The sequence below is a fragment of the Microtus pennsylvanicus genome, chromosome 6 (genome assembly GCF_037038515.1).
Source record: "Microtus pennsylvanicus isolate mMicPen1 chromosome 6, mMicPen1.hap1, whole genome shotgun sequence".
Lineage (NCBI taxonomy): Eukaryota > Metazoa > Chordata > Mammalia > Rodentia > Cricetidae > Microtus > Microtus pennsylvanicus.
In genome coordinates this window covers 117,010,741-117,024,461 of record NC_134584.1, presented here as the reverse complement: position 1 = coordinate 117,024,461, position 13,721 = coordinate 117,010,741, and the positions used below count along the sequence as shown (strand labels likewise).

Below are 13,721 nucleotides of genomic sequence, written 5' to 3'. Positions count from 1 at the left end.
GACATTGATGGTTGTGACACTCCAATCTGCCCCCTGGCTCCTCCCTTTCCTGCCTGTGGGAAGTGGACATGGTGAGTTGACAGAAAGAACTGAACAGGAGCGACTTGCCTGGTGCAAAATTCTTCTTTCTCTCTAGCGGAGAACTGGAAAGGTAACGATGAAGAAACAATAGGGGCTGAGGAGGAAACTCGAGATCACAGAGGGTCATGTAGAAGCACTCCTCTCTGGCTGATGACCTCCTAGCTGACCAGGCTACACCCCACCCTATGAGCAAACCCTGTGACTTTTCCACCCTGCTGTCACTGGGCATGGCAATGCCACAAACCATAGAGAAGTCCTCCAGGGCTCCCTCTCAGGAACAGGGCTCACATCTCGATCCACCGCCCTGCTTTTAGACTCACTCAAGCAGAAAGAAAGGCTATGAATGGATCCCACCAAACAGAACAGCAGCGTCCTGGGTGTGGAGCTTGATTGATGGAAACTACACATTGATCCTAGGTAGTTCTGTCTCATTTTTTTTTTATGGTTCATAACAAGAGGGCACATACTTAGAATTCTGAATTGACATTTCAAAGGAATGGGCTAGAGGAGACAAAGGAACAGAATGGAGAAGATTCTGGAAACTGTAGAGAGTTGATATAAAGGAATAGAGAGACTTCCTGCAAAGAAATGTTGCTGCTAGGACCTTAGGTTTAGAGGGTGGTCATAGAGGCGCAATTAGGTCATGCGACCTCCAAAGACACAACATCGCATTCACGGAGCTGTAGTTTGACCAGGCCACGCATTGAGGACACAGTCTGATAAGTCTTTGCTCTGTGGTAGAGAATCCAGGAAAATTAGAGGACAAAGGACAGAGCCAACAAGATGACGTCAGAGGAAGTTGGAAGAACCTCAAAGAGTCAAGCGGCAGAGGAGTAGGAAACACACACAAATGCAGGGTCCAGGTAGGCAGAAGCCACCACTCCTGGAAGGGGAGGGAAGATGATTGGCAGAGCCAGAGCAGAAATGGAACTCAGGTGATTAGGAAAGCCCCATCAACCATGCAGGGCATCTTCAGAGCCTGGTGGGGGACAAAGGAGCTTCTATCCCTGTCACAACCCGGCTAAGTAAGAGCACGCTTATGACCAAGCCCACACAAAGTCTCGTCTGGAACAGACCAACAATGAAGTCACCACGGAACAATGGGCCTCCAAGAGCTAGGCTGTGTCACACTGCCCTTTCTGTGCAGGTGACCCCAGCAAAAAGAGTCAGTGTATAAGTACCTAAGCAAGTGGTCAAACTGGGCAATAAGTTCACAAAAGGGAGGGGGACATTTCTCCAGTGTGGGGCCATTCATTCACATTCTTCTCTCATTGTTGTGTTGGGTCTAATGGGCTCAGCCTAGAAGGGACCTTCATCCTGCCTTCAGGCAGCTTTCAATGAACAAGGCAGGTTTGGCTCTGAGACTATTCCTCACTCCCATTTTAAAAACAGAAGTACCTGCAATGCCTAATAAACTGCAGGCTTGGGGTGTGGCTTAGGGGTAGAGGTCTTCTCTAGCATGATGCCCTGGGTTCAATTCTCAGTACCGCACACACCAGAGAACTTAGAAAGCTCTGAGCATAGACCTTTATTCTCTCTTTAGTTTGTGTTTTACCCTTTAATAATCTATTTTTAAATTCAAAAGATCCCAAATTCCAAGATGACAGACAGCAAGAGTGTTCAACTTTTAGGACTTCCACTGGACTGTCCAGTAAGTCCTAGAAGACACCACCAAGCTTTGAACCCTTCATTTGGAGCATAAAATAAAGTTATTTACTTAAAATAAATCTATGTCTCCTCCTGGATCCATCTTGTGTTGTAACAAGTTTTGAAATTTTCAATTCGAATATATATCTAATACAACAAGCTTTCTGGAGAGCCAGCTGTATACGTGGACTCCTTAGCCAAGCAGTTTAGAATACTCTAGAAAGCCACTTTGCCTTTGTCAAGCCTCCCCCAGCTTCCCTCCCCCGCCCCATAGAGGGCCCAGCTCATAGCCACCGTCTGGTGCAGCCACATCCGTCCACTGCATGTTAACCCCTCCCACTTTCACAGATACCGAATCAGCAGGGGACAGTCACGGTGGGTAAGAAAGGCGGTCTGGCTGTTGAGAGCCATGAAGGTAAAAATCAAAGTTGCCTGTGCTTCTGCCACCAAGGCCAGAGAATCTGAGCTGACACACCCTCCTATCAGGAGTCACGGTGGTGCAGGGCTGGGGGTCCCCAGCCCAAGTAGGTCCAAGGTCAAGGATTAGGAGGAGGGCAGATTGTATGTATGCCTTTCTAAGTCTTCTGCCCCATTGCTCCTGAAAAACAGATGCTCCACACCGCATTCTCAGTAAATATTTATTGAAGGGCTGGAGAGATGCTCAGGAATTAAGAGCACTGGCTGCTCTTCTTGAGGACCCCAGTCTGGTTCCCAGCACCAGGTCAGTATGTTCACAACGGTTTATAACTCCCATTCTGGAGAATCTGATGCCCTCTTCTTCCTTCTATCAGAAACCTGCATATACGTGGTGTGCACATAGATACATAGATACACACAAAAACACACACACACTCATTGATTAGATAAATGACTGCTCCTCTCAGTCCACATGGCATCCTTTCCTTTTGCTTTGTTGGTTTTTCCTGTTTTTCTTCTTCCTGGCCACCCCCCTCCAGCCTACTTCTGCCTGGCCTTGTACTCAAGTTTGTCACTCTCCCTGACCCCCATTACCTCCACCTGGGAGTCTGCTGCATGTGGCTAAGGAATATTTCCAGTCTACAGCGGAAGAGTGGAAATTCAAAAGCTGCTAATGGAGGCCCAAAGACACATGGGTCAAAATAGGCTAGTGACGGTCATTCCTGCAACTCTTGACCATTTGTGTGTGCACACGGGTTCGTGGTACAACTCCACCCCAAGTCTGAGAGCCGCCTCTAGGGTCTTAGAGTCACCACTACTGACCACTGCAGCCGGAAGTGCTTAGAAGCTAAGTAGTAAGGGCCAGTACTACCTTGTCTAATGACTCTCAGCATGATGACGTCAAATACAACGCCCTGACATCCTGTTTAGGCAGCTCCGTGATGTGACTCACATCTGTCCAGGGTGACCAAGAGGAAGTGACCCTCAGAGGACTTCATCATCTGACCTGACACCTTCCCTGTCTGCTTTGTTTTTTTTTGAAACCTTCCTAAATCTTGCCTCAGGGTTGTCCTCTCAGAATCCCATCCTCAAGGGAAGTAGATGCCGAACCCAGCCATAAGCCGGATTCACATGTTTTTCCATCTTTTGGTGCTTGAGGTGTTTTTGCAATCATACTGACCTTCTCTTCGTTAATTTTACAGCCATTTAAAAACTCAAATGACCCTTATCGTTTCAGGGTACCTTAGAGACAAAACACATTCAAACATTCTAGGCACGCTTAATATAACCAGAATACTTCAGAGGCAAAGTAGCTTTGACCATCATGGCGAAATGAAGGACTTGAAGAGGGAGAAGATATTCTTCAAAGTTGCATTTGTCATTGTCTCTCACTTAGAACCATAACTGAGAAGAAGCTAAGTTCTATTTAGTATTACCTCTCCATAAAGAGCTACAGTTTATCCTTTCTTTTCCTGTTTTTAGCACTGGGAATTGAAGCTTGGGCCTCAGCTATATTCCCAACTCTTTTCAACTTTTTTATTTTGAGGTAAGCTTTGTTAAACTTATAATCCCCCTGCCTCAGCATCCCAAATAGTTGAGATTACACACCTGCACCACCAGACACAACTTCTTTTAAATTTTTGTTGATTTGAGGTAGCGTCTTATGTAGCTGTCCTCATATTTGTTACCTATCCAAGGATGACCTTGAACTCCCTTGCTAAGATTATAGGCTGCTCCCACCGTGTCTTGACTCTCCTTTAAATATTTTTTATGCCTTGAAAAGTCTGACATCGTGAAAAGCAGCTGTGTGCATTGTTCCAACCATTTGCAAAACCCTTTACAATTTCTCTCCTTCCTTCATGTACAGGACTATTTTCCAAAATCCTTTCCCGTCAATCTGTTACCATAGTTTTCCCGCCAGCTCCAGCCCAACCTGAGGAGCATGCAGCGTGATCCAGACATTCAGCTCACTCGCGTCTTCCTGTAGCCTGAGCAGTTTCCCGCATGGTGACACTCCTCTTGGGATTGTCACCTTTCATGACTGTATATTGTTACACTTGAAGGAGGGACCATAGGTTTTGGCTGCTTTGGAAATGTGACTGTCTTAACTCATATGGCGCTGAGAGTGTGGTTTGGATTTCTGTCTGCTCAGTTTTGTTTGGTTTCTACAGATAGGGATTAATTTTAAGGCCTCTGGATGGTAGACCAGCACTCAACCACTGAGCTGCATCCTCACCTCTCAGGTTATTTCTTTCCAAATTGTATTTTTCTTATTTTTTAATTACGTGTAAGTATGAGGGTATGTGTATGTGTGCCTTCAGGGGACTGCGGAACTCAGAAGAGAACGTCACACGTGCCCTGAAGCTGGAGTTACAGGCAGTTGTAAGGCACGTCATACGGGATCAAGCGCAGGTCCCCTGCAGGAAGTCTTGTTCTAAACCACTGAGTCATCTCTGCAGCCACCCCCACCCCTGCCCCCGCCCCCGCCCCGTCACATCACTTCTTGAAGAGCACTTTCAAATAATGGAATAAAGCCTGGGACTTCACACATCCTGTCCCTTTCCTTCCTCTAGTCCACCCCTACTAAACTCCAAGGCTGCCTGAAACAGCGATTTTAACCCAGGGAATCTTCTTGTTGGTTTTTTGGTTTGTTTGTTTGTTTGTAGGTTGTTTGGAGCCGGGGAGATGGTTCAGCAAGTAAAGGTGCTTGTCAACAAGCCCAAATACCTGAGATCGAACCCCTGAACCTACTTGGTGGAAGGAGATAGCTGACTCCCAAAGCTGCTTGCACTGTGGTACACACACACGTAATTTTAAAAATTAGGGCTGCAGAGATGGTTCAAAAGTTAGAGTACTTGATGCTCTGCCAGAGGACTGGAGATCAGTTCCCACAACCCACATCAGGTCACAACCACACACAACTCCAGACTCAGGGGATCTGACAAGCCCTCTGGTGTCCTAGGGCAACTACACTCAAGCACACATACCCCCAACATGCACATATAGTGTGCTGAGTCAAACTCGTTTTAACTTTGTCCATTTTATTTTGAAGCTTCTGGGTAATTTTTTTTTGGGGGGGGGGGGGTTGGTTGTTTTCTGTTGTTGCTGTAGTTTTGGTTTGGTTCGTTTTTTTTGGTTTTTTTGCTCGTTTGGTTTCATTCGTGGTGCTGGGGATTGAACTCTGACCTTAGCACAAGCAAGGCAAGTTTCTCTACCCCTGAACTCCAACCCCAGGCCCAAATGTTTCTGTTTAGTAAAGATCTTGAACCTATCCAGGAAGAGTACCAAACATGTGCATCCATTGTGCAAATGACAGAAAAGGCCATTTTCATGCCTCTCAAATGTCCTTAGCGCTGCTCTAGCATCCCAAAGAACTTCTTAGGAGTTCATCACGGGGCTGTGCTGCTCACTTAATTTATTGTTGAGAGGACAAATAGGAGTAGATGTCTGTCTTCTTCTCTACCTTGGATTTTATGGTAAGCCCCTCTCCTAGGTCATCCCCAGAAGGGTTAAACCCTGAACTGATCTCCCAGAGTGTCTGTACTTCCAGGAGATCTTTTGACTGGCAGGATGCCGTAACTATTTTTGCTGAGGTTGGGGATAACTCGGTGGGTAAAGGACTTGTTTAAGCATGAGAACCTGAGTTCAGATCTCTAGCACCCCTGTAAAAAGCTGGTCATAGTAGGAAATGCTGTCATCCACTCACGGAGGGAGCCAAAGGCGAGAGGATCTCTGGGGCTTGCTTGCAAATCAGTCTAGCTAACCGGTAAGACAGAGAGAAACGACGAAGACACCCAAGATCAACCTCTGATCGTCCCAGAGAGACAGAGTCAGGCAGGCAGAGATAGAAATATCTCCAGTGTACTTAAAGGTTCTTGTATTCTTTCTTTCATGCAACTGGGAAATACAACAGTTACGTTTGACCTAGAATGATTCCGGAAGCATTGGGTGGTTGCTGCTATACAAACTCAAACCATGATTCTCTGTGCTGCTTCTCCCCAGCCATCAGCCATCTGAAATTCAAGTGAGGCCCAGGACTGCAGCTGCATGCTTCCAGGTGACACCAGTTAGCCACCAGGTGACTATCTCACTAATTGACAACATTGTTTGTTTTTAAACTCTCGGGCAGGAGCGCATCTCCTGCACCCCACATCCCAGCAAGAACCGAACTGTGCTCAGGTGAAGACAGAATTTTGCTACTGGGTTTAAGGTAAAAGGTAAAAACAGAAAAAGAGATGGAACGTTAGAGCCTGTATCTCAGTGAATCGCCAGACCTGTGGTTTTCTCCGAACCACACCCAGGGGCCACAGCTGGAGGTGACGATCACCTCACGCAGGACTGACCACCTCCTCACAAGATTCCTCTACTAATAACCTTTCCTCTTCTTTTTCACGCCTTTCTGGGTTAGGATGACTTTGGGGAAATCTAATTACAGCCCTTTCCAAGCTCCAACTTCACCACCCAACAAACCCGTTTTACAACTCAAAGGAATCTAATTTGGCCTCACACTTACGTTGGAATAACACACCAAACAAGCAAAAAGCTGGCAGCTCAACTAATGAGCCTAGATTTGGGCACACACTGCCAACTCGGTCTAATTAAGAAGCACCAGCACGCTAACGACACTTGGAGGGGAAAGGTTCGATCAGGACACAGGGTTCACGATTCATGAGAGCAGCGGTGCAAAGCGCAGCGGTGTCCCGAGAGACATTCAGCACCGTGCAGAAGCCAGCCCAGCCACCTTCCTTCCAGGCGTAGGGAGGTGAGCCGTCCTGGAGCCGGGATGAATTGAAGGTTCCGAATATTCAGAACCCAATCCCAGCTAAGCCTGAAGAAGTCTGCCGTGTCCCGGTACAGCGACACACATGAAATGATGCCATTTTTACTTATTAATATTTATTTCTAGGAGACGAACAGACTCATTGTATAGATAGATGCTCCTGACCAACTGTCAACTTCTGTTTGACTACCAGTTTCTCCCAAGGCATTTCCAAATAAAAGGACACTAAAATAAAGAAATAAAAAAGCGCAGTGAAAACCGCTTGGGTGTGAGCTGTCTGTCACTCACTTTAAGTGTTTTACATTCTGCCAAATCTAACAACATCCCACCGAGGCAGTGTGTTGGGTCCTGCTCCAAGTGACAATCACAGCAATGCCAACCACTCACCTGTCACCAGCACGGCCTTTTGATCCACAGGTAACAATTCTTGATCGGTTGACCACATACCCAGGAAGAAGCAGGACAGCGACAAGAGGAACAGGCTGCAGAGGAGGGACAGGTGGAGCAGACAAGCACCTCCCCAGAGGGCAGCAAGGCACAGCACCTGGCTGCGCCGCTGCCCCGGGCTCTTGGCTCTGCAGAGAAGCATGCCCCCCAGCACTGCAGTGGCAGCCAAGGAGAGCCATGCTGACTCAGAGAAAAACAGGCTCATTCTCCAACGGCCTTCGTTTGCTCTGGGCCACTGAGGAGTGTGTGTGTGCAAAAGCTAGCTGGAGGCAGCCCGGCTTATATGGAGGGAGAGGCGCGAGGGGAGGGGGGGGGACAACAGCCCCCGCACCTTTTGCGTGGAACGTGTTAAATGTGGTGATAGGGAAAGCTACTCCCAGGAGGTCATCTAAGCTGTCAGCTGTGATATAAATACCAGACCCACCCCACCCGCTCATTCCCCTAACGCACTCAACACTCGCACAATCGCTCAGAAGCAAACACACACATTTAAGGCTTTTAGGACCTTCCCACCTGAGAGATGATTATTCAGGTAATGATTGACAGAATTGGAATTACAAGCAGGTAATCTCCTTTGGATGTGCCTTCCCCTGTGTTTATTGAGTCCTTCTGCTAACTCCGAGTGTGTGTGTGTGTGTGTGTGTGTGTGTGTGTGTGTGTGTGTGTGTGTGTTATCCAGGTAATCAATGAAGCTTAGAAAGCGTAGTCTAATAAGATAGCATGTCTGATTTGGTCCATGTCTAGAGAATTACTGCCAACTGAGACAGGCTAAGGGCTCAATGAACCAAAAGGAAGAGACTCCTTAGTGGGAGATGAAAAGTGCCTATGTTGCCAGAGGGAAGTTGTACCAGGGAGACACCATAGCAATGGCGACAGAACTGGGAACAGTTGCTGTCAGTGTGCTTTCTGGAGACTCATGCTCAATACTGATTCATGCCACTGTTTGAGGTTCTATTCTGGATAGCAGGACTCAGTATCAAACTACGTTATCCTATGATGTTTCTACTCATGTAGCAATAGCAAGAGAGGCAATCCAACCAAGAAAAGAGAGCTTCGGGAGCGAGCAGCAGGCGAGTCTAGTCCAGCAGGCTGATCCCTGAGCACCGTTTGAACCACAGTCATTGTCTGCTACAGGAAAACAAAGACAAAGCAGACCCTCCTTTTGCTCGGCTTACCTCTTACACAATCCTTTGTTAGACTCAGCCGGTAAACAAGAAAATTCAGGCTGAGAGAGGCTGCACGTATTCAGAGCAGGAGATCTGGATCCGTACACCAGTGACTCACCAGCTCAAGCGTCATCCTGGGAAGACTGGGAAGCTATCTCAGTCCCTATGCGTATGCATCCACGTATAATATACCATGTGCACACGCACTTGCATACCTGTGGGCTCTCTCTCTCTCTCTCTTGCACATGCAGACGAACCACCAGTCCCAATACTAATACCCAAGGGGAGCTCCCACTGGGTTTGATGGGCCTGGTGCTTACTGGCATCTCCTAGAAGGGATGAGGGATCCTGATAAGGGGCAGATGTTGGGGACATTGAGGAAAGAAGAGATCTCACTTTAGGTTCAGATGCTCATAGTTAAAACCCATTCCAGGGCCCACGGTTGCTACGGATGAGGTCATCTTGGCTGGACAACTTCCATTCCCTCCACTCCTTCTCTCCAGATACCAAATAACAGTGTCCCTCTACTGGAACCTAGACAGGGCCTCAGAAAGGATATGGAACTGCAGATTAAATAGAAAGAGAACAAAAGGAGAAAGGTGTTGTACAACACGGTACCCTGCTAAATACAGACTTATCCTAGAATTGGTTCTCGAGCAAAGGGTGCGCAGAAAAGCAGGGCTGATGGGAAGAGCCGAGCAATATGGGTAGAGAGGGAGGCAGGATTTGCTCAGGACGGAACCAGGAAGCAAGGGCTGTAAAAAGATGCATGGGGCCTTAGGCGGGGAGTCAGAGAAACCAGCTTCTGGCTCAGATGCACCTCAGGAGAGTTTCCTTAGGGCCGGTGTAGCTATAAAAGGAAGATGAGGTAGGACACAGGCTAGTTCAAGACCCAAGGGAGGCAGGCTAGGAAGCAGGAACGTATGAGCTACACTGCGCGGTGGGACCATGTGGGGAGTCAACAGAGCCTATCCGAGAGACCAGTGTGGTGTGAGGGGAAGTTATGTCCACTGACCAGCCTCACAGACAGCTGCGGTAGAGAGCTACCGCGGACTCCAGGCCAGGAAGTTTAGAGTGGTGAGGCTGTGGGATTGTTGACTGACCCCTCTTGGCTCACTGTTCCAGGCTGGCCCTCGCCTCCTCCTCTCAACACTTTCCACAGCAGCAGGGATACCCTGACCAGCTTTTTCTCAACCCTCTGTTTTCCTAATCAATTTGTCACCTGCCTCTTCCCTTGTCACCCTTCCCGTCACAGCTGCTCATGCTCCACCCAAATCCATTCCTGTTTGTGTATTCTCACAAATGCTTTCCTGCTTCTTCCACTAGAATGTGATTCCCGAGGTCAAGGACAAGCCCTGCCTGTTGGCTGGGAACCTTAGTTGTACTGGTATTCTTTCCTTTGCGGTTCACATACCACCTAACCCTAATGGGGGGGGGGGTAGAAAGGAAGGCCTTTAGCCAACCCAGCAACTGGTGCAATTGCGGTTTCCAGACGAACACCTACCTCAGGCCATTCTGATCCCGGAATTCCTTCGGTTGGGAACTTTAGGGTCTTTGCCCATCTGAGAATCACCCAACCTCTCAGCAACGACTTCCAGTCTCAGCTGTGACATTGTGTCTTCCAGTTTGTCGACGACGTTTTGAACTAGAACTGTCCTGAAGGCCGTCCTTGAGAGGTTAGTAGTATCCTGTATCTGGCAGACTCTTGTCCAGATTCCTGAGGAGAAAGGACAGTTACATCAAGTCATTCTTGTTGATGACATCCCTGGGTCAGTGTGCTGTGGCCTTCGGCGGTTGGAGAAGTCTTTTAGAAGATACTTTCTACAGATGACAGCTTACTGTATTAGCCGCTTTTTTTATTGTTCGGCAAAATAACTGATAAGAAACAATTGAATGAAGGAAAAAACTATTTGGGCATAAAGTCTGAGAGTGCAGTCCACCATGGCGTGGCGTGCAGCATGAAGCTTGAGGCTGTAAGCGCATCACGCCTGTCTGCGCTCTATGTGAGGCCATACAGTTCATGAACCGGGCAAGGGACTGGAGATTGAAACACACAAAGACTCACAGACAGAGACACGGGTAATCCATGAAACAGGAATGCCCCTTTTATTGTGGTCAGGGACAGCTTATATAGGGATCCTTAACTGCTAGCCACGCCCCAGCCAAACCCGCCAGAAATCACTCCCCTGCCATCAGGAACTCCCGAGGGTCTCGTGCACAGAGCAGCTGCAGGCTGTCTCAGAGCAGAGGAAAACAAGTTGTTTACAAGAAATTCAGGATCTGGGGGTTCACAGCTCCCAATATGAGGCAGCTGGTCGCATGGCATCCACAGTCAGGAGGCAGAGAGATGAATATCAGTGCTCAGCTTGACCTTCTTTTCATTCAGTGCAGGACCCCAGCCCAGGGATAATACCACTCCCGTTCAGGTTGGGTCTTCCCACCTCAATTTAACCTTCATAGACACAGCTAGAGGTGTGCTCCCACCCAAAGGTGTGTTTCCACGGTTGTCAGGGTTGACATCACATTTACCAAAGGAGAGGATTTCCCAAACTGGGCAACAGTAAAAAAAAGCTAAGAAGCTGCGAGTGTACACTCCGTTAATATCCTTGACTCTTGAGTGGAGATGGTTGTGTAGAGGCGACTTCCCTTCTAGAGTGGGGATTCCCTCTGAAACATCGCCACCCAGTGGCCATTTTCGTTACTGCCAGGACACCTCCAAGAACACACGTTTCTTCGCACCTTGGACGGCTCTGTACAAGACAAGGATTCTCTCTGGTTCAGGTGCACCGGATCTTGGCACTTGTCTTCCTATCCCAGTGGGAGCCACATGAAGACATCTTCCAGATGCCTGAACAAGGTAGCTCTTCCAAGTAGGTGACCCCTTCGTCCTCTCAGGTGATCCTGAGGCATGGTGGAATATGTTCGATCTGGTGTCGCCATCCTCAACGAGCCACATGCCCAAGATTTCCAACAGCACTGAAATAAGGGTCCTTCTTGCAGGCTCTGGGTAACATTTTAATATAGTAAACGGCACCTGGTGATGTACTGAGCACAGAGTGATCATGTATTAGTGTGACCTTGACCCAAAGGTCAACATACAGACAGACTGGCACAGGACATAACATAATCTCGGAGATGGGGGGGGGCAATGTTGCTGAGAAGACACACACTTTTTGAATACCTGGGAGATGATGAATATTTTGTGTATTCAACTGTAATTGTACAAACCTTGTATCTTATGCAATTCTTCATTTCACACAGTGAGAACTAGAACACCTGGAGCTGCATGATCCCATATAGTGCCTGCCTCACAACATGTATTCACATCCCGGAACCCACCTAAAAACCTAGGGATCGTGGCGTGTGTTTCCAGCACTGGGGAGGTAGACACAGGTGTATCCCTGCCGCTCACTGGCCCGTCAGCCCGGACAAATGAATGAGCTCCGCGTTCGGTGAGAGACATTGTCATAAAAAGTAGCGTGAAGAGCCATCAAAGAAGATCCTAAACATCAATCTCTTGCATCCGTATTTGTGCATACATACATGCACATAACACACAGCACACACATACACACACACACACAATGCCAATAAAATAAATCTTTTTGAAAATAATAACGGTCTTCTCACTACATTGATTCATTTACACTTAATGTAAATACCCGTGTATTTAACTTAAATCCATTCTCTGACTGTCTGAACATTCTACATGACCTTTCAACTTTCCTGTCTTCTCTTGAATGCCCTCTCCCCCCCCCCCCCCCCGTGCTCCACTCTCGCCTCTCACTAGGTTGACATTTCTGAGTTATTTGCATTTCTTTCAGCGACTGTGGAGAAACTTGTCAAAGTTCATCATGACCTGGTGTGCTTGCTACATTCCCAGATAAGTCAGGACGTCTGAGCTCTTAGAAGCCATGGCAGTGCTGGTCAGCAGCGCAGTGATACTGGCCCAGTGGGTGCCAAGCATTAACACTCTCACACCCCCCGCACCACCAAAAGTTCTTTCTTCTTACATATTGATGATAAGAGATATTTAACGAAGACATACAACAGCCGGAGAAAATAGATTCATTCTGAGTTGTTGTTCTGGAGTAGGAATGGAGTCCAGAACCTTGCTCACTCTGGAAATGCCCTTCCACTGACCCCTGGTCCCTCATTGGGGGATTCTAGACAGGCACACTACAACTGAGCCACTCCAACACGCCTCTGTTCATAAATCCTAATTATTCAGATATGTCAGATCTGTTTGGCTCTGTTGTATTTCTTTCCCATGGAATAAGCCTCTTGTACACTGTAAAGATTTATCACTCAAATTGGTTTAATAAAATGCTGATTGACCAGTAGCCAGGAAAGAAGTGTAGGTGGGGTGACCAAACAAGGGATGATGGGAAGAAGGGCAGAGTGGCAGGCAAACACAGAGAAGCAAGATGAGAATGCTGTACTGCGAAAAGGAAGAAAGCCACGTGGCAAAGTATACATAGAAATAATGAAGTGTAAGAGTTAGCTAGTAATGAATCTGAGCTATTGGCTGAGCATTTATAATTTATATTAAGCATCTGCGTCAATCAATTATTTGGGAAGCAGCTGCTAAGTATTTGGAAACAGACAGGCAGGAAATAAACACCCAATTAAGTTTCTTCTTATATAATCAACAATCATTAGATTTTTCTAGCAAATTATTACCTACCTCTTGTTGCTTTTCATTCTCTTGTTTGTCTCTGAGTTCATTGCTGAGATCACTTTCCCTTTGTGTTTCCTTAAAGTTGGGAGTTGGGGATGAAATTGCTCAGGCTTTGTTTTGCTGAAAACATCAATTTATCTTTTCCTTTGAGGGATATTTTCAGTGGGTATAAAATTTCCAGTTAGCAACTGTCTCTTTCAGTGTTTTGGTGCTTTTGAGGGAAATTTTAAAATCTTTAAGCTGATTTATTTATGCAAACTCTTTTTTTTTTTGGTTTTTCGAGACAGGGTTTCTCTGTGGTTTTGGAGCCTGTCCTGGAACTAGCTCTTGTAGACCAGGCTGGTTTCGAACTCACAGAGATCCGCCTGCCTCTGCCTCCCGAGTGCTGGGATTAAAGGCGTGCGCCACCACCGCCCGGCTATGCAAACTCTTGAAAAAAAAACTGTGTGTATATAGTGAATGTGTCTCTGTGTGTGCACCTGTGTATGTGTATGTATGCATA

At 47.2% G+C, this 13,721-nt stretch overlaps 1 protein-coding gene across 2 annotated transcripts in view; it reads right to left on the bottom strand.

Annotated features, from left to right (window-relative positions):
• The window catches only part of Hsd17b2 (hydroxysteroid 17-beta dehydrogenase 2), a 56,642-nt gene extending 46,515 nt beyond the window's left edge, over positions 1-10,127 (bottom strand). The window contains exons 1-2 of one of the 2 annotated variants that reach the window (XM_075977960.1): positions 10,043-10,127; positions 7,313-7,407 (exon numbers count right to left, since the gene is read on the bottom strand). In XM_075977960.1, coding sequence (XP_075834075.1) covers positions 7,313-7,370 — 58 coding nt within the window. In that variant the 5' untranslated portion in view covers positions 7,371-7,407; positions 10,043-10,127. Of the gene's footprint in view, positions 1-7,312; positions 7,616-10,042 lie in introns of those variants that run through there. The other variant, XM_075977959.1, reaches the window with a different exon arrangement.
• Positions 10,128-13,721: the final 3,594 nt, after the last annotated feature.